We start from the raw sequence: 19420 nt of genomic DNA, 5'->3' as shown, positions 1-19420 counted from the left end.
TCTTTTAAAAACTACTACTTGGCTCACAGTGAAGAGGCAGGGAGTTTTAATTAGTACGCAAAGAAGAAAGTCCTTTTCACTTACTCCCCCCGCCCGAGCCACTCGGCCGCCCCTCTTCCTCCTCCCGCTCGCCCTGGCCGCTTTCCCGGAGCCGCCGCACCTCGCAAAATCTCTCTCGCCGCTCATTCGCCTCGGGTAACTTGCGCGGGCAGGGGGTTCGATCTGCCCCCTCGTGGGCTCGTGCCTGCAAAAGCGGTCTGCAGCCCGTGCGCCGCCTCGCCTCGCCGCGCCTCTCTTCGGGGCCAGAGGTCGCCGGAGGGAGACACTGCCGACGGAGAGGCCCGGCCGGCGAGAGGCTGCCGCCGCTGTTCGTAGCTGTAGGGGGACCGAGGAGCGGACCCTCTCGAGGCGCCTTCGAGGAACGACGAAAGGACCCTATAGTTGGAGGCTGCGCTGGTCGGGGCCCAGGAGCGACCTAGGACCGGAAGAGTCAAGCTTTGGGTCGTCGGGAAGCAGTTTAAGGAGCAAAGAAGGGTCTCTGCCCCCATAGCGCTCTCCCCCTTTTTGCTTTGGCGATATTATTCCGAGCTCCTTACAGCACCTGCCGTGCTGGTGCTCTCCATGAAACTTAAATGGGAGTAGAATTAGCTGTGGGATGGGTTAGGGAGGCATTCAGTTTTATTTAACTCTTATTAGCTATGAGTAAATCCTTTATGTATCCCATATGGAGAGCGGAAATAACCACTTCTCTTTTATAAGTGCCTGCCTTTTGATACTTCAATCATTTCAGATGGCTTGGGCAAGTGAGCCAAGCCCTGTAAGCACAGGGAGGCAAGAGACCAGGTTCAAGGCCTGGTGTGGCATGGGTTGCTAGAGCCCCTTGCCAAAAAAAAAAAAGTTGGGAACGTATCCGCAACGAACACGGTGCTTGCTTTGAAAGCATCATGTCCTCTGGAGGCTGTGTTGCTTTGATCATCTGGACTGGGGTTGGCTTTTCTTGTCTTTGGACTGCATTGCTTTAATTCTCCCTCTAAATTTGTAAAAATTATTGCAAACATGTTTTTTCTTGTAAAGTTCTGAACAGTCCTGGGCATAACATATTTTTTGTTCATGCAGAGAATGGACATTTGCCTACTGATCAGCGAGGTTTGCAGACACAGAATATGTGGCTACTGGCTTCTTAGCTTTCTGGTAAATTTTATGAATGCTTGAATTTTACTTATTAGCCCACTTACAACTTGCCTTTCGTTCTCAGAGGGGGAGCCACATCTGTTTGCTTTAACATTAGACAATTGTGCTGTTTGTCAACTGTTGTGGATTTCTGAGAAACTCTTGTAAGATTTTTTGTTTCTAGGTTTCTTTAGCACTGTTTAGCTTTCTCGGCAAAATGAAAGATGTTGAGTTAGGGTCTCATGAAATGCAAGGTATATTATTGTTCTTCTTCTGCATGTAAAACAAGTGCTCTGATGGCCACTGTGGTCCCTCCTGAGTACTTGTGCAGAAAAACAAGGGCCTTAGTAGTGTGTATATGAAGTGTATTCCATTCTTAATTTCCCAGAGAAAGGAATGTCAGCCTACCTTAACACCCTTTGTCCTGGATACTTTTATTCTGAATCCCACATACATGGAGGTTGGCTGTATTTGCACAGAGTGAAAGATTCTTTGCACATTATCTAAGGCACTAATTTCATTATTGCTGAGGTGTTCTAGGGCTAATCTCCGTCTTTGTGCAATGATATAAAAATCTAGGGAGTTCAGGCTGTGCATTCTGAATGGACCTAGAAAAACTGATGTCTTGAAAGAGCTGCACTCAAAATGTGACATTTACAGGTTGGCCTTCCTTCGAGAAACATCTTAGGCTTCACAGTACCTGCTGAAAATTATACTTCAAAAGGTTAGTGTTTTGATCTCTGCTTTTATGTATTAATGTGCATGATAGGTGTAAGAAATAGCAAGTTCTGCTTCTCTCAGGGATCAGTAAAGAGCCAAAATACTTTAAAAAATAAGCCCGAGCATGAGATCAACAAACGGCCACTACAAGAGAGACTATTTGCATAAATCTATACAACTAAACATAACTGATAATTGACATGTTGATTTATAATCCATAAAGTTCTGTAGCCAAAACACTGGTTGTTGCAAGTCCTTTATTAGAAAGTGGCACTCATAGGATCTCATAACTCACACTGTTGTTTTAATCCTCTGGCATAAATAGTCACTGATTTGCATTTGAATTACTGGTAACTGTTCACTTCTACCATTTTCCTTTCTGTAAAGCATCTTTAAGAAGCCCTTTAGTCTCAGAAAAATTTTTACTGCCAGTCCCTTCAATTACTGGTCATTCTAGCATCTCAGGCACATCTTCAATGTATCTTAAAGATTTTCTTTTCTTTTTTAAAATAACCTTATTTGATTCCATACTGAGCCATATTTGGCTCCATAATGATAGGCAGCAGACACTTGGTCTGTCTGAATACACATAGCTGCCTGCTACCTAGCTCAGCACCATTGTCTACTCTTGAGTGGACTGAGTGGCTTATATTGCTGGACAGAAGAGGAAAAGACCTCACCTGTTTTGCTTGATAGCTGATGCACAGAATTGCTGCCTTCAACACTGTCCTTTTCCCCTCTTTTCTGTATCCATGATGGATGAGTCTTGCCTTGGCTGTAGATGGGTTGTCTGTAATTGAGATGAAAATGCAAAAATTCAGCTCCTAAGTGTGGCAGACATGTTGGATGCTCCTTTTACCACAACAGTGAAGGTGCTTGCCCTGTGCATGGGGTCAATCTTCCCTAGATGCAGCACTTCCAGCCCTAAGTGGACACTATGGAAGGGCAGCACTACAAACTAGAGGTGCAAAGGCTAAGTATCTGCCTCATTCTTGCCTCCCTCCAAGGACATGACCTTAATGGGTCACTATTGTCAAGTCCTTCTGCCACCACTGTGCCCCCATCTCCAGGGGCTGCATTTGAGCCATTGTCCAAGGGTCACCAAAGGAATGCTAAGGTGCCTTGGAGGCTTCAGGAGCTACTCCATCCACTTTCCTCCTCCAGGTCCTGTCCCGCTTATCATTGAGACCCGGGAACATGTGTATGAATACATGCCTGCAGCTTTGGACTGGTGGCATGCGGACAGGTACTGCCAACAGCGTTTTGCTCAGTTGCTCTCGGAGACCTGGGATGGTGAGTTGGCATCTCTCAGCAAAAAACTGCAGTCCCACCAAATCCGAAACACCATCTGGTTAAATGACGAGGAGGCATTTCTGCAGAGACCCAAGCAGAGGCGTAAGTAGCAATATATTTTGGGGTTGGCAGATGAACCTTTATGCCTCAGTCATTGTGAGTTTAGTATGGAAGTATGCAGCGTTTCTGGCCCAAGTTCTGGGGGGAAAACACAATGCCTGTTTCTGAAAATGCTGACATATCAAAAGGGGGGAGGGAAGAGATGAAAATTCTTTCTGATCAGATGCAATGGGAGCAAGCTGAACCTCCCCAATGCTGCCAGTGTCTTAGGGGCTTGCTGTACATGTGGCCTGTGGCTGTATGGGTCCAGGAGGCAACAATGGCCATTAGCCATACCTGCTATCTTCTGCTATGCTGCTAGTCCCAGCTACACTGCAAAGCACCTTTAGAGCTCACCTTGGTTGCTTGGGTGGATAACCAGCTCTGTGTACCATGCAAAAGAGAGCTGACTGTGTTAACTGGAAGTTCCTTGGTACAGAGGGGATGCTACTTGCACCAAGAGCCCTGAGGAGTCATCAGACAATGAAGGTTGTTCCTTTATAATAGGGAGCAGAAGGTGAAGAGGAAGAAGAAGAAAGTGACTTGGAATGCTGGAAAAATGTCTTCCTAGTCATCACAGTTCATCAGAAGTTTGAATGGTGCTACAATGTATCTGTGTTGCACTTTTTTTGAAATCTGAAACAAGCCATGATGCACTAATAAATGTCTGTTTGTGAATGTCCAGTCTTCTGTGTGCTTCCCCTTTCAACTCTTCATCTTGCTCTGCTCTCCAGGAATTCACTCCTCTCCTGTCCTGGTGTTCAAAAACAAAACAGACACAAAGTTCGTGAAGGTTCTGATGGATTTCCCAGTGATGCCAGCTGTGAGCGCCTGTGCCCACATCCAGTGGGACCCTGGGGCTGTGGAGATTTCCACTATCTTCTCGTACGCAGTCCCGGCCTTCATCAATGAGTTCCAGCTGCGTGGCTTCATTGACGAAGATGGCTTCATCCGGTTTGCCATCATCATTCATGGACATCACTCTCCATACCTGCCAGTGTTCCGCAGTGACGGACAGTGGCATCACTTTTGTGTCACATGGCAGCTTCACAATGGCACATGGGCAATCTATGCCGATGGGAAGGAGAAGGCCTCTGCCGTGGGGCTCTCTGCTTCACAAGCCATTTATGGCCTTGGGACTTTCATTATTGGGCAAGATCAAGATTCCCTGGGTGGAGCCTTCAAGGAGAAAGAGTCATTCAGTGGGAACCTCACAGACCTGCATCTTTGGCAGAGAGTCCTCAGCAGGGAGCAGATGGAGAAAGTGCGTTCCTGCCTCTCAGTTGAGGAAGGGCTTGTCTTTGGCTGGAGTGCTGACATCCTGGATGTTGAAGTAAGCGTCCAGCAGGCTATGCTGCAGCTCACCTGTCCAGGTAAATCTCACTTGCAGCTCTGTTTAGTAGCTGTCTACTGCTTAAACTAGGGACTTCTTTCTGTGGTGAGGGGAGTTCTTATGTGGAAGCAGCCTAAGAGGACAGGAAGCTGAACAAAGGTTACTGATGAGAAGTCACCTTCTCTGAAGTATTCCCATTTTCAGCTTCTGCTATGTAGACTGACTGTACTGATCTGGAGTGAAGCTGTGTGGGGAAGGAAGCATCCTGCCACTGTGCAGCAGCTTGCACTGGCAATTTTCCAGAACAGAGTAGGAGTCCAGTAACACCTTTAAGACCAACAAAGTTTTATTCAGAATGTAAGCTTTTGTATGCATGCATACTTCAGACAATGGAATGGGGTACAGTGAGCAGAGCTACATATAGCAGTGGTTAAGAATGCAATGTAGTACAAAGTAAGAATTCAATGACAAAATAGTGAAATTAACAAATTGAAAGAACATTTGGTCCGGATAGCATTTGCGTGGGAAACCAACCAAACAGTAACATGCCTTTCCCAGAGGTGTTCCTGTCCACCTAATTGACTTTTTAGCAGCATGGCTGCTCATCTGGATCTGGCAATTTTTCAATCAGAGGCATTCTGATAATGGCCTCCTGCCCACCCGTGGAACTGCCTGTGTTCCAAAATAAACAGTTTTGTGGCACTTTAAAGGCTAACAAAGCTAAATGAACTAGAGCTTACTTCTTCAGATGCAGTGGATCCCCTACCACATCAGCATTTTATGTAGGAAGGTGAGAAAAAAGCAGGCTAGTCAATTGGCCATGAAATACAAGGTATAAAATTACATGGATATCAACATTTAATCAAGAAAAGTAAAGAGACCATTCACTAATTGTGCTAGGCTAGTTATAACACCTAGGTTTTGTTCAGATAGTTAATCCCTGCATAGAGTCATAAATTCCAAGGGTTGGATTATATAACTCTTTCACCAAGTTTTCCAACAGAGAAAGGCTTCCTTCAACAAAGGATTTTCTTCATTAGAGGAAGTCTTTCTCTATCAGAAAAAGTAATTATTTCTTGGAGGAATATGTAGTGAGTCACAGAATCCAACTTCATAAAAGGAAATCATAGGTCCAGCCCTTTATTCTTGTTCAGACAGGTGAAGGTAGTGTGAAATCTCTTAATGAACCTTCAATTCAGCCATTTCACATTGGCATCTGCCTTTGAAGTTCTTTTGCAGAAGCAGTAGTGACTTTTATATCACCAACAGAATGTCCTGATGGATTGAATCTGAAGTAGTTATGGGTAAGGTGAAGTAACAAAGTCTGATAGCAAGGTGTACAGTGTTTTTATCAGGGATAATGTTACTGATGGCTCATAGAATGTCTTTTTGAAGGATGTTGGTATAGAAAGCATCAGTGTCTATAATGGCCAAGATTGAATTATCTGAGTTTTCTCAGTCAGTGGCTTACAGTTTCTTCAGGAAGTAAATAAGTACCTCCTAAGTAATGGACTGTTGATGGTACAGAGCCAGAAACAGTGCCCAGGATTTTAACAAGGGGTTTATCTTTTTTGGCTGTTTTATGGTCTAATTCTGTCTGAGACCTGTTTGATGATATTTTTGGGGTGCTGAATTGTTTTGTGCTTTTCAGTGCCCCAGCTTATTTTTTTGTGGATTGTTTTTACATTAATAATTTTTGGTGTCTTCATCATATTATAGTACCATTTTACTTGTAAGCCACCTTGAGTAGGACTCAACTGATAATAGAGTCGCTTGGGATTACCAGTTGCCCGCCTGTGGCAGGCAACCTTCCACCTCCACAGTGAGTCCATCCCTCACACTTACTCATTGGAGCAGTGGTATATTCAGATCCAGATGATAAAACAAAATGGTAGGGAAATGGTGAGAATGATGACATGGCTGCCATAATGTCAGTGACACTCCCCATTCCCAGGCTCTGCCCCCAGATGCTCCCAGGGTTTACCAGCACAGGGATGGCAACCTTAGAGCCCTTGTAAAGTTACACTCCTACACTGATTGTGCTATTGCCTGAAATAACAGGTGTCCCAGGATGCCAGCCTTGTGTTATTTAGGTGGCAGATAGGAAGTTACTGGGATGTGCTTATATGCGCAGGTAATTTCTCCATTGTTTTATTTAATTCTTTCTGACATTACTTTGTAGAGTCTGAGGACAGTAGCTTGTAGAAATGTGGTAAGTTGGAGAGTTGTCTCTGAGCATCTTGCATATAGTCCAGCTTGTTCATAATGTCAGCTGTCCCTCCTTTGTATTATGATTATTATGATTATGATGTCAGAATTGTTCTGAGGCTGTTTATTATGTTTGTTGGGCACGGTTGAGATTGTGTTGTAACTGATTTTGTCAGCTGATCGCTTCGCCCTGAGGATGGTGATGTAAAAAAAAAATCCAGTGACACATTACAACCATCAGAATAATCCATACAGATGAGTCTTTTCTGTGGCATTAGGGAGGATGTTTATATCCACTATCAGTTATCCTAATTGAAAATAAAATTTGTTGGAGCCCAAGCAGCTGGGACCACTTTTCCCTGTGCATGGCAAACAGGTAGGATAAACCATGAGTATAGGCAGCTGGGAATAAACTGTGAGAACATCCATAGTTGGTCATATACCACTGGTGAGCAAAACATAGTTGGTGGAGATGGAGTCACATGACCAGTTTGCCCTTGACAGCAAGAACCTCTGATGGTTTCTCTTTCTGCCAATGGCATACTGCTTCTCCTGCCCTCTTGCCCTGTGCAAGGTTTTTCCAGGTCACAACTCCTGCCAACCTTTGTGCAGCTTTGCAGGAAGCCCCTAGACCAAAGTGGATTGTCTACAAATTGTCAATTTATAAGTGGAGTTCCAGGGCTTCCCTTTGATCTGGAGAAAAAAATCTTCCTCAAATGGGCATCTTCAGACTGGCTGCAGAAGAATGCCTATTTGGAGTCTTTCTCCATTGCTGCTCTGGGAAGAAGGTAAAGTTAAGTTCTACTTATAAAGTGATGTAGGACAGCTCACTGCCATGAACCATTTCCCTGCATTCTTTAAAAGGCTTTTTTGCATTTTCTTGCCATTCCCTGTAATGCTACAGCGCAGCTCAGCTGGAAAAGGAAAAGTGAGGGGGAAAGGGGGAGTATTCTGAGCCAAATGGAGGCCTGGCACAATGATTGAAACTCTGTACTTTTGTGCAGGTGCAGTGGGGGAGGAAGGCAGTGGTGTAAGAGGTAGCAGCAGACACAAGTGGTGCAGGAACAGGGGTGAGTGGATGCTGTTCTTTTTCCCTCCCCAGCTGGCATTTCTGAACATATCCCTTACATTCCTACCAAGAGAATACAGTGCATCCTATTATTGGGCACCATGTGAGGCTTCTCCACACTGCCTCACACCCTCTCCAGAACTGCACTACTTACTGTCATTCAGTTGCAACATGTTGCTGTTACTTTCAGGAATTAGAATGTTCATGAACACTTCATGACATCACAGTAGCACAGCCAATAGTATGTAGGTATGGGGTAGCTCGCAGACAGGAAGTTATTTCACCGGTTGGAACCTTTTAAAGGACAAGTTATCACAACTGACTATTTCTGAATGCATGATGAATAGTGAAGGGTCTGTATGGGCATTCTGTGAACCTATAGGGGTAGGCAAAATTCCTATAAAGCTAATTTGCTCTTGTATGAATTTGTGGTGTGCGTTTGTGTGCTCTTACAGGGCCTGTGGAGGAATGCCATGTCTTCAGAGTTGCCCCTGGAATCCTCACTTATGCCTCTTGCCTGCAGCCATTACCCTTTGTCTGCCACTACAGAAAAGGTATGGCTGTTTGTTCTGCCTACCTTGATAGATGTTACATTTTATGCAGGCATCCCAGCTAAGCTGCCTTCTAGCGCTGGGGGTAAGGAAGCACAGCTCTCCTTTTAGCTTTTTCTGTATGCCATAGAGGTCAGTTGTCATTCTGGGAGATCACCAGGCCCCACCTGGCAATCCCAGCAGCACAAAGATACAAAAGAGAAGGAAACAGCCAGAAGGAAAGAAGTTCCCCAGGTTAACATTCTGTGTAAAAGAAGAGTACAGGCAGGAGAAGAGATACAGAAGAATGCATTCTGTCCCCCTCTGGAATGTTGGTGTGCTTGGTACAAAGAGAGACTGCACAATCCTTCACTTCCAACAATATCTTTTTATTTTTCCATTCATTGGGATGGTATTTTTGCACAACCAGAGTGCTTTGCTTCTCTTCCTGCCATGCTTAAAGAATTGTCTGGAATTGGCCTCAATTGATTGTATCTTCTTTGCATCCAGTTTGGTGTAGTGGTTAAGTGTGCAGACTCTTATCTGGGAGAACGGGGTTTGATTCCCCACTCCTCTGCTTGCACCTGCTGGAATGGCCTTGGGTCAGCCATAGCTCTGGCAGAGGTTGTCCTTGAAAGGGCAGCTGCTGTGAGAGCCCTCTCCAGCCCCATCCACCTCACAGGGTGTCTGTTGTGGGGGAGGAAGGTAAAGGAGATTGTGAGCCGCTCTGAGACTCTTCGGAGTGGAGGGCGGGATATAAATCCAATATCTTCTTCTTTTTCTTTGGTCAGCATCATTTCAAGCACATTAAATTTTCCCTGTTGCATTTTCCTTCTCAGATCTTTATTACCATCTGAAGGAAATGCAGTCAAGCTCCAACCATTTGTTCATAGCTCAAGTTAACAGGCGGGCAAACACCACAGTGGTGAGTGTCAAGCATCCATCTTGCTATCCATTTTTTATTACTGATGGCTTCATTTTGGGGGCTGGACTAGGAAAGATGGCAGAAGATTTCTCTTCCTCATTTTTTCCATGGTAATTTGTAGCTAATGGTATTTTGATGGAAGCTGCTGGAGGAGATTAACTCCCTCCTCAGTACCATTTTTGTGAGAGTACCAGTGTGATATGGTGGTTGACTTCAGGTCAGGGTGATCCAAGGTCAAATCCCAACTGCCTCATAAAGCGCAGTGGGAGCCAGTTTGATGCAGTAGTTAAACAGTGGTCAACTCTAATCTGGAGAATAGGGTTTGATTCCCCACTCCTCCACATGCAGTCTGTTGGGTGACCTTGGATCAGTCTATATAACAGTCCCCATGGTGGGGGGACAGATTGTGAGAAAGACAGGGGGGGGTTAAAATAAACCCCTCCCCCATGACACAGTTGCAGTCAAATACTGCTTCAGTTTTAAAAATTGCAAGGTAAATCCATTTTACAGATTACCCAGTCTCAAAGGGAAAATCTTCACATGTACCAAAAATATCTTCAATCCAAAGTTTGGCAGCAGGTGGCAGGCATATCAGAGTGGCATGCTAAGGCTTACCATTTAAAATGTATATACATACATGCATTTTTGTCCTGCTCTTCCTGCAGGGAGGCATGCATGGTTCTTCTTTCTCCATGTATCCTTATAGCCAGCCTGAGGTAGATTAGGCTGAGAGAGAGGCACAGAGTCACCCAGGAGACCTTCCGTGGCTTTTTTGAACTTGGATCTCCTACTCTGACATCAAGCACCAATGCCCCTCTAGCGCTTGTGGATTTCTGCACCCAAGAATTGGCAACTCCTGTGCTTCACACTGGCACTGTACCACAGAGAACTAGTGTGGAGCAGTGACTGGAGTGCTGAGCTGGGACCTGGGAGTCCTGGGTTTGAATGCTCACTTGGCCATTGGAGCTTGCTTAGATGACCATGGGCCAGTCACAAGCACTCAGCCTAACCTACTTCATAGGATTGTTATGATAAAATGGAGGAAATTATGTAAGTTGCCTTGAATCCCCAGTGAAGAGAAAAGTGAGGGATAAACTAAGTAAATAAATGGTGAGGAGCACAAGGAGGTGTTAATGGAGAAGCCAGGGCATTCTGGGGTTCATGGTGGAGGTTGGAAACCTAGTTGTGGCCCAGTCAGGTGGCTAAAAGTACAGCTGGGCTTCGAGCAGCTTCCTGATCCCTTGGACTGAGTAGGAGGAATCTCTGAACGTTGCTAGCAGTGCCATGCATTCTACCTGATGTTTTGGGAACCAAACTATATCACAGTAAAACTAATTTCCAGCCTTCACACCTTCTGGTGAAATCCCAAAGTGGACTAGATGGAGTGTTTGGTAGATTTGTGGACTACTCTGGCTAGGGGGCTTTGCATAACTTCCCCACTGCTCTGTTTCTGTCCCCTTTTCTTGATGGATGCTTTCTCCCACCCCTTTCTCTAATGTGGTGGCCTTTCTCTGCCAGCCAGAACTTCCAGATTCTAGCAGTACAATCCTAAACATAGTTAAACCCTTCTAAATCTTCTGTAGTCAATGGAATTAGAAGCATGTAATTCTGTTTAAGATTGTACTATTGGCCTTGGCAGCAAAATCCGGAGTTTATACAGATTTCCTTAATGGGCTTAAATGTATACCCAGATGCAGAATTTAGGGAGGGGCACTGAGTGCTGCAGCAAACCACCTCTGCCTCTCCCCACTTAGCCCTGCCTTCCTAGTCTCAGACTCTTTGTCCTGCCACAGATTCCTGAAAGCGTCTTCCAGGCAGAGGCTCAAGGCCTGAATCTGTTAGCAGCCACTGAATTCTTGGGGGTCGTGGAGACAGTCCTGACAGAGGCTGAGCCACCCACTCTGGACACAGCTGCTCTCCTGGGCGTCTTCCAGTTGCTGAGCAAGGTCTCTGACCTTGAAGTCCCCAAGGAGCCAAAGCAGCTAGCCATGCTGGAGCAGCTGGGCCAGCACTACGCGGAAATTGCTGGGATAATTCTGGAGGAGCAAAATGCCAAGGAGTGGTCTGAGATCCAACCGGTAAAAAGAGGAGCAGTTGGGGGTTGGTGGGTATGGGAAGATGCCAGGGCAACTGTGGTCTTTCTGCTGCCGCTGAAGATTCTTGTAGCTGTTTTTGTGCTTCCCCAGATCATCGGGGGGCCCATGACAGTCGTGGACAACATGGACAAGATGGTTTCCAGCCTTCAGCAACTTCTGAGCACGGAGAGGCCCAGAGTCACCATCAAGAATAAGAACATTGGTGAGTTGATGCAGAACTCTGGGGCAGTCTTGGCACAAGAGGAATGTGACAGACAGAGGAATGTGAATGTGAAGAATTTTATCATTTCGGCTGCATCCTTGTGTCCTTGGGATGTTGCACTTTCATTGTGCTAGCAGTTATTTACAACTGGGTTTCCCTGTGGTGGAAAAAACTGTCCAGTGGTGAATGATTGCTGTAGTGCAGTGAGAGCACAATACCCAGTGGGAGTTTTATTAAGCCCTGGTTCCACCTGTAGCCTGTCTTAAACTCCAGATTCAGGGCTGGCAGCAGCTTTGCCTTGTTGCTAGGATGCTGCAAGGCAGGTTGTGATTTGTACAGGCAACCTGAGGCGGTGAGTCATCTGGCTACATCATCACTAGATGAGCACATCAGCTAAAGCCAGCAGTGCCTTTCTAGGGCCAGATGGGCACAGTGGCATTTTCCACAGAACAAGATGGTGCCATGAGTCATGCTGCTCACAGTATGCCTGAGCAGTGGTTTTGTATCAGTTTCAGAAATATTTTTATGCCAGTTAAAAGATGTGGATTAAGCGAAGATATATGCCCAAGTGTAGACAAAAATATACAATTCAGTCTCTAATTTATTAAAACATTTGATCTGTAACCTGTCCTGAGGCCTCTCATGGGGAGGGTGGGATAAAAATAGAATTAAATACAATTTTAAAAAATTGCTTATTGTAAGTGGGGCTCATGGTCCATGGTGTAACTGGAGTAGCAGAAAGCACAGCAGGCTTTGGGCTGGATGTTGGTCCATCTTATCCTGCTGCAAGCTCAGCTCCAACCATGTTGTAGAAACAATTTTTAATCAGTCTTTTGAAGCTGTGTACACTTGGGTCCATGTCGGACTCTATTCCTGGAGTTCCTTCTCTTACTAGCTCTGGTTACCTTAACTCAACCTTGCCTCACTCTTCTCCCCCAGGCTCCTCCCAACTACCTCTCTTAAAGCCCATCGTAGCATCTGGGCCTGCCCTGCCCTCTCCTTGGTGCTCCCACACCCAGCATAATTGCAAGAGGATGCTCTCTACCCCAAAGGCAGTGGCAGGAGCCAACCAGCCTCATCCAGTGGCACTGGTCCTGGCACTGCCTCTTTCCCCACTGTTCTTGCCACCATCTCCTTCACTCCTGTAGCTGGCCCCATTGGCTCTCCCAGCTACACTCACCTTTTGGAACCAAGTGCCTCTAGATAGGTTACTCAACATTGAAAGTTGTCAATATGACATCATAATTAAACAGGCAAGTAAAATAACAGAACCAGGGGAAAGCAGCAGCATAAATTATCAAAGGAGAGTGAGTCAGCCTGAAGCCAAGCTGAAGACAGTGAGCGTCTGAGACACCAACTATATATGACTTCAGCAAACTTTTGAGTTGTCAACATGGTTCTGCCCCCTAACATCTCTGGCTGTGGGAGCAAGGTGGTTCAAAGGGGTGTATCCAGCCTACTCATTCACACCACAGCAGGAAAATGATCCAGATGTTTATTTATTTACATTATTTATAGTCCACCTTTTTCACTGAGACTCAAGGTGGATTACACAGTGTAAGTCAATTTAATCAACAAGATGGGACATCCAATAAACAGTGCAGTGGGCTTTGGATTGCAGAAGTCTGAAACCAAGCAGAAATCTAAAACAGAGCTGAAACAAGGCTTAAGCGTTAACATGGCATGCTTACAGCAACATGTAGTATGTACCATACACAGTAATATAGTCCACACAGTCCCTATCCCTTTACCAAAGCATTTTTTAAAACCATTTTGTTACAGTACAGCCCTATTACTTGTATTAAAAAAAAACCCTGGATAATTCAGTTTTGTGTAGTTTGCAGAAAGCCAGGAGAGCGAGAGCTTTACTGATCTCACCCATTAGGCCATTCCATAAGGTGTAGAGGGGGTCACAACTGGGAATGTATGTGTACAGGCAGCTGTTACTTTTGCCCATTTGCAGTGAAGCTGTCATGATGAAGCATGGGGGAGAGGCAGTCCTGCAGATATGAGGGACCAAACCCATGAAGGGCTTTGCATGTGATAGCCAGTTCCTTGAATTGATCCCAGTAATGAGCAGCCACTGGAATGTCTATAGAACAGGAGTAATATGCATGCTGTGTCTAACTCCTAATAATAACTACGCTGCAGCATTCTGTACCAACTGGAGCCTCTGAGTTGACTTAGAGGGGAGAACCATGGGGAGCGAATTACAGTAGTCAACAGTCTAGTCTTGATACTACTATGGCATAGGTGGCCAGATCAACCATATAAAGATAAGGGATCATCTTCCAGGTTAGATGTAAGAAAGTGTTGTTGTTTTTTGCAGCTGCGTTAACTTGCTTCTCTATGGCCGTTTTCCCACTTAGCGTTTGCTCCCCTTATTCCCCGGCGCAATTATCTCCGGATCATTTTTTTCGTTTTCCCACTAGTGACTCTTTGCGGAGTCGCCTTCCCTGAAGCCCCGGCTCAAATCGTTTTCCCACTGGCATCGACTTGAGTTCGATGCCCTGTCAATCATTTTTTTTTTTAAGCGCAAGTCTGGTTGCGTAATGACGTACTAACGTAACATCGAGCTGCTCCCTCCCCTTCATTTCGTGGACAAACCGCATCACGTGTGCTGCTGCTGCTCATGGATTGGCTGCAGCTGTAGAATCCTCCACAGTCCTTTATGTATTAACAGAAGCATTCCTAGCGCTATATTCCCCCCCCCCAAATTCTGAAGTTGCGAAATATCGCAATAACGAAGAGAGAGAAATCGAGGGGTTTGTGTGTGTGTGTGTGTGTGTGTGGCAGCTTCTTCCCTTCGCTCCCTCCCGGGTGGCGAAGCTGGGATTTCCTCCGCTCTCTTTCCCCTCTCCGGCTGGCTCTTGCAACGGGGGACCTGACTGATTCCTGCTGCCAGAGCTCCCCCCCCCCCGCCCCATTCTCTCCTTCCCCTTCTGTGGCGGGTATGAAGAGCGAGCTCCGTCTATTTTCTAACCGAGCAGAATGTAGCCAGGGAGAAGAATGCAGGACTCCAACTTCCCATTTTATACATGGCGATTTTGTGCAGGTCCAGAAATCCTGGTGGCACAGCTGAGGGAGGCATTCCGTTTTTAACACACACACATGAACGCTTTGGCCCGCACCGGCACTAGATTCCCCCCCCCCAACAATGGAGAAGCGCCGCCGCCGCCAAATGTCTCTGGGCGGCTGGGCTCCCTTTGCCAAGGCGGCGGCGGCGGCAGCGGGAAGCCGGCGGGGTCAAGCGGGGCGCAAATGGAAGTGAAGTGGGGGTGTTTGAGCTGGGGAGAGTCGAAGCTGCCGGGGCCCCTCCTCCGGCCCGCTGAAACCTCCTCCTTCCCGCTCGCCCTCCCCAAACTAGACCCGAAACGAACTGGCTGGAAAAGGCCTGCTGGGGGGGCTGCCGCGGTCCCCCCACCGGGGCCCCTAAAGGGAGAAGAGGCGGGGGATAACGCAACAGCGAAATAACGCAACTATTCCAGGAGGGGTTTTTTCCCTTTGTTAATTTCGAAATATCGCTATTACGCAAAACTGTGAAGTTTAAAAAAAAAAAATGGCCGCGCCGGCACTTCGGGGAAGCGCCGCGAAAGGCTGATGATTGGCCAAGGGGGTGGATGGGGTGGGAGGACGGAAAGGGAGAGGGTGCCGCCCACAAAGCGTCGATCCGGCGTGGATGGATTTCCCACAGCAAACTCCGCTGAGTGGATCCGGAGTGGATCCGGAGGTTTTCGGAAACTCCGGCAGAATGCTGAAAAACATACTCCGGCGTAAAATCCCTGAAGCGCCAGAGCAAACCGCAGCGCCGGAGCAAGATGTGCGAAATCCAAGAGAAGATCCGGAGGTAAATGGGGCGCTACGCTGGAGCAAACGCTAGTGCGAAAACGGCCTATCAGTACTTCTGGATCCAGTTTAATCCCTGGGCTCTTAGTCAGTAAGCGTCAGCTGAACCTCACTGAAATATCCTTCAGAGGGCAGAATGTTCTTCGAGGTCTCCACCTTCCCAGCCAGCACTGCCTCTGTGTTTTCAGGATTTAGTTTCAGTTTGTTCTCTCAGTCATTTAACCACAGCAGCCAGGCAATGATTCAGGACTTCTGGTGACATCATCAGGAGATGCATGAACCAAGGCATATGCTTTTAATCAGGGCTTTTTTGGTAGAAAAAGCCCAGCAGGAGTTCTTTTGCATATTAGGCCACACACCCTGATGTTATCATTGTTTCACATAGGACTTTACTGTAGAAAAAGTCCATAAGAAACTCATTTACATATTAGGCCACACCCCTTGACACCAAGCCAGCCAGAACTGCGTTCCTGTGTGTTCCTGCTAAAAAAAAAAAGCCCTTCTTTTAATGCTCTCCTCCTCTGTCCCTCCCAGCCACATGACAAACAATTCTTCGGATTAAAAATATATTTGGTGGCCCATTAAGTTGTGAGTCTGTTCTCGTTCTTGGCTTCCCAGGAATCGAAGTGCGATGCATTGAACTTGGCACGTTTATGACTGACCGTGCTGCATACATCATGCCAAGCCAACATGGAGAGAAGCCTGACCAAATTGAGGTTCCTGCAGAAGAAATGGAGAGGCTGAGCTTGAGAGGTGTGAAGGGAGGCAGTACTGGGTGACGTTCTGCCGTCTGTGCTTTGTTTGTCTCTCCTGTTTGTGGAATTACATCAGTGCCAAGAAAGTTTCAGGCCTTCATGAAAGCAGATTTGGTGAGGTTTGCAGGGAGCCGGCTTGGACTGAAAGATGAAATCGAACTGTGTCCGCACCTGGTAGGGGTGGAGTAGAGGTGTGCTGGGAAGGAGGAATTGGTCCCTTGGCCTCATCGCTGCTTTTGCTGTGGTGCTTTTGTATTTTGCTCACACCCAAGAGGAGTTGCCTGTGTTTGCTTCTGTCCAGGCCTGCATCGAATCACAGTAACTAACACCTGGTACAACTACGGCTCCCTCCAGCACCTTCTTGGCAGCGGCAGTGCTGTGTTCAAAGATGCAGCCGTGTCGGATGGAGGCAGAAGGTGGGTCACCCAGATTGTTGCTTTCTGCCCAAGATGGGTTTGTAGCATGCAATGCCTTTTGCCCTAGCTGAGTTTACACAGTGTTTAGGGGAGAGGCTGGTTTGGAATTTTTTGGTTTTTTGCTAGCAAAATCCTTACGTGCCCAAGAAATAACAGTGAGAAGGGCCTCTGAGATTCCTTTGCTACAAAAATAAAACCTGGTGGAGCTCTGTGTTTGGAGCAACTTGGTATCAAGAGGCTTGTATACTTATTTATTTATTTCACTTGTAGTCTGCCTTTCTCATTGAGACTCAATGCAGATTAATTAGGGGAAAAGGCAATAAACTCAGTATAATACTGACCAATAATGCATGAAAACTGGATTACAAAATTAGAGAACAATGCCACATAACAGCAGTGCACAGACATTAAAACTAAAAACTCATTCCATTTATAAAAAGACCCTCCTGGACAGTTCTGTTTTGCACATTGTTCAGAATGATAGAAGTGAGAGAGCTTTCCCGACTTCTTCAGAAAGGATATTTTGTCATACGTGAGCTACCGCAGAGAAGGTTTCTATATGGGCAGGTGTTGATATTTACTGTTTGCATGATAGCACTTTCAGAAGACTCTGTTCAGAGAGTAAAGTTGCTGTTTGCTTTGTCTAGTGGCTGGATTTTAAGTAGATATAGCTAAAATAGCTTTGTGAAATGCTAGGTGGGATTCCTGGACCACGACAATAAGCAATAGGTTGTGGTGAGAGGCTTGTATACTGTTTTGTTCTTTGGACACTAGGTGGCAGTGGCACCCTTTACATCACCAGCATGGAGGAAGACTTTGGCTCTTCCCCATGTTAGTGCTGGGCGGGAGGGGGGGCCTTCTGTGTTGGGTGTTCAGGACAGAAACAGATTTGGATAGGAAACTCTTGATGCTAAGTTACTGAAGTAGTAAATAGATTAAAGAACAGGGTCAAATCTAGGGTTGCTAACCTCCAGGTCAACCCTGGAGTTCTCCTGGAATTACAGCTGCTCTCCAGACTGCAGAGATCAGTTCTCCTGGGGAAAATAGCAGCTCCAGAGGGCTGACTGTATGGTTTTCTGTAGGTCCTAGATGAAATCCCTCCCCAAATTCCCACCTCTGCAGGCACCACCCCCAAATGTCTGGCATTTTCCAGGCCAGAGTTGGCAGCTGCAGTCAAGACTCAGGTGGGTAGCCATGTTGGTCTGAAGCAGTAGGACTCAGACTTTGTTCTATAGGCATAGCCTAGTCGCTGTATGAATGAGTAGGGGACAGTATGCAAAACATCCATTATGTGAAAATATCTGGCCATTTCCTGAAAGTTCAGAGCTGCATGGAAATGACTGCATGGAAATGGCTCTCAAACTGGAGAGCCAGTTTGGTGTAGTGGTTAAGTGTGCGGACTCTTATCTGGGAGAACCGGGTTTGATTCCCCACTCCTCCACTTGCACCTGCTAGAATGGCCTTGGGTCAGCCATAGCTCTGGCAGAGGTTGTCCTTGAAAGGGCAGCTGCTGTGAGAGCCCTCTCCAGCCCCACCCACCTCACAGGGTGTCTGTTGTGGGGGAGGAAGGTAAAGGAGATTGTGAGCCGCTCTGAGACTCTTCGGAGTGGAGGGCGGGATATAAATCCAATATCTTCATCTTCTTCATCTTCTTCATTTTGAATCCTGTGACTTTGGCAAATCACAATTCTACATGGGGAATCGTATTATACTTACAAGCTCTTCTTTGATTTTGCTAGGTTAGCCATCACAGTATTACATATATCTCTCCTCATTCATTGCCCTGTCATTGCGTTCTGCAGTAAACAACTGTGTATTTGTATAAATAGGGAGTTGCCCCAAAAGACCAGCACAACCACATTTAACTTTAAAAGGGGTAAATTCTCTGAGATGAGGAGGCATGTGAAGAGGAAACTGAAAGGAAAGGTAAATACAGTCAAAACCCTTGGGGAAGTTTGAAGGCTATTTAAAACTACAATCCTAAAAGCTCAGTTAAAATATATACCACAAGTTAGGAAAGGCACAAACAGGTATAAGAAAAGGCCTGCATGGTTAACAAACAAAGTAATGGAAGCTGTAAAAGGTAAGAAGAATTGCTTTAAGTGGTGGAAAGCTAGTCCAAGTGAGATTAATAAAAGGGAACACAGGCTGTGGCAAAACAAATGCAAGACTGTGATCAGGCAGGCAAAAAGGGACTATGAGGAGCATATTGCAAAAAACATAAAGACCAACAATAAAAATTTCTTCAAATATATTAGAAGCAGGAAACCAGCCAGGGAGGCAGTGGGGCCCTTGGATGACCAAGGGGTAAAAGGATTACTGAAGGAGGATAGGGAAATGGCAGAGAAGCTGAATGAATTTTTGCCTCTGTCTTCACTGTGGAAGATGAGAAGTGTTTGCCCGCTCCAGAACCACTAATTTTGGAAGGGGTGTTGAAAGACCTGAGTCAGATTGAAGTGATAAGAGAGGAGGTCCTACAACTGATTAAGAACATAAGAGAAGCCATGTTGGATCAGGCCAATGGCCCATCCGGTCCAATACTCTGTATCACACAGTGGCCAAAATATATAGATATATAGATAGGTAGATATACATACACACACACACACAAACACAGTGGCTAATAGCCACTGATGGACCTCTGCTCCATATTTTTATCCAATCCCCTCTTGAAGCTGGCTATGCTTGTAGCCGCCACCACTTCCTGTGGCAGTGAATTCCACAAGTTAATCATCCTTTAGGTGAAGAAGTACTTCCT

General features: G+C 46.1%; 1 protein-coding gene across 2 annotated transcripts in view; it reads left to right on the top strand.

Annotated features, from left to right (window-relative positions):
• The first annotated feature begins 395 nt into the window (after positions 1–395).
• The window catches only part of ADGRD2 (adhesion G protein-coupled receptor D2), a 66093-nt gene continuing 47068 nt past the window's right edge, over positions 396–19420 (top strand). Inside the window, exons 1-11 of one of the 2 annotated variants that reach the window (XM_060251224.1) lie at positions 396–490; positions 1117–1191; positions 1831–1894; positions 3055–3285; positions 4017–4655; positions 8348–8446; positions 9262–9347; positions 11141–11425; positions 11534–11645; positions 16110–16244; positions 16548–16662. In XM_060251224.1, the coding sequence (XP_060107207.1) occupies positions 1120–1191; positions 1831–1894; positions 3055–3285; positions 4017–4655; positions 8348–8446; positions 9262–9347; positions 11141–11425; positions 11534–11645; positions 16110–16244; positions 16548–16662 (1838 nt within the window). In that variant the 5' untranslated portion in view covers positions 396–490; positions 1117–1119. Of the gene's footprint in view, positions 535–1116; positions 1192–1830; positions 1895–3054; positions 3286–4016; positions 4656–8347; positions 8447–9261; positions 9348–11140; positions 11426–11533; positions 11646–16109; positions 16245–16547; positions 16663–19420 lie in introns of both variants that reach the window. The other variant, XM_060251225.1, reaches the window with a different exon arrangement.

This window comes from Heteronotia binoei, chromosome 12 (genome assembly GCF_032191835.1).
Source record: "Heteronotia binoei isolate CCM8104 ecotype False Entrance Well chromosome 12, APGP_CSIRO_Hbin_v1, whole genome shotgun sequence".
Lineage (NCBI taxonomy): Eukaryota > Metazoa > Chordata > Lepidosauria > Squamata > Gekkonidae > Heteronotia > Heteronotia binoei.
The sequence above is the reverse complement of the archived record's forward strand: the minus strand, read 5'-3'. Positions and strand labels throughout refer to the sequence as shown.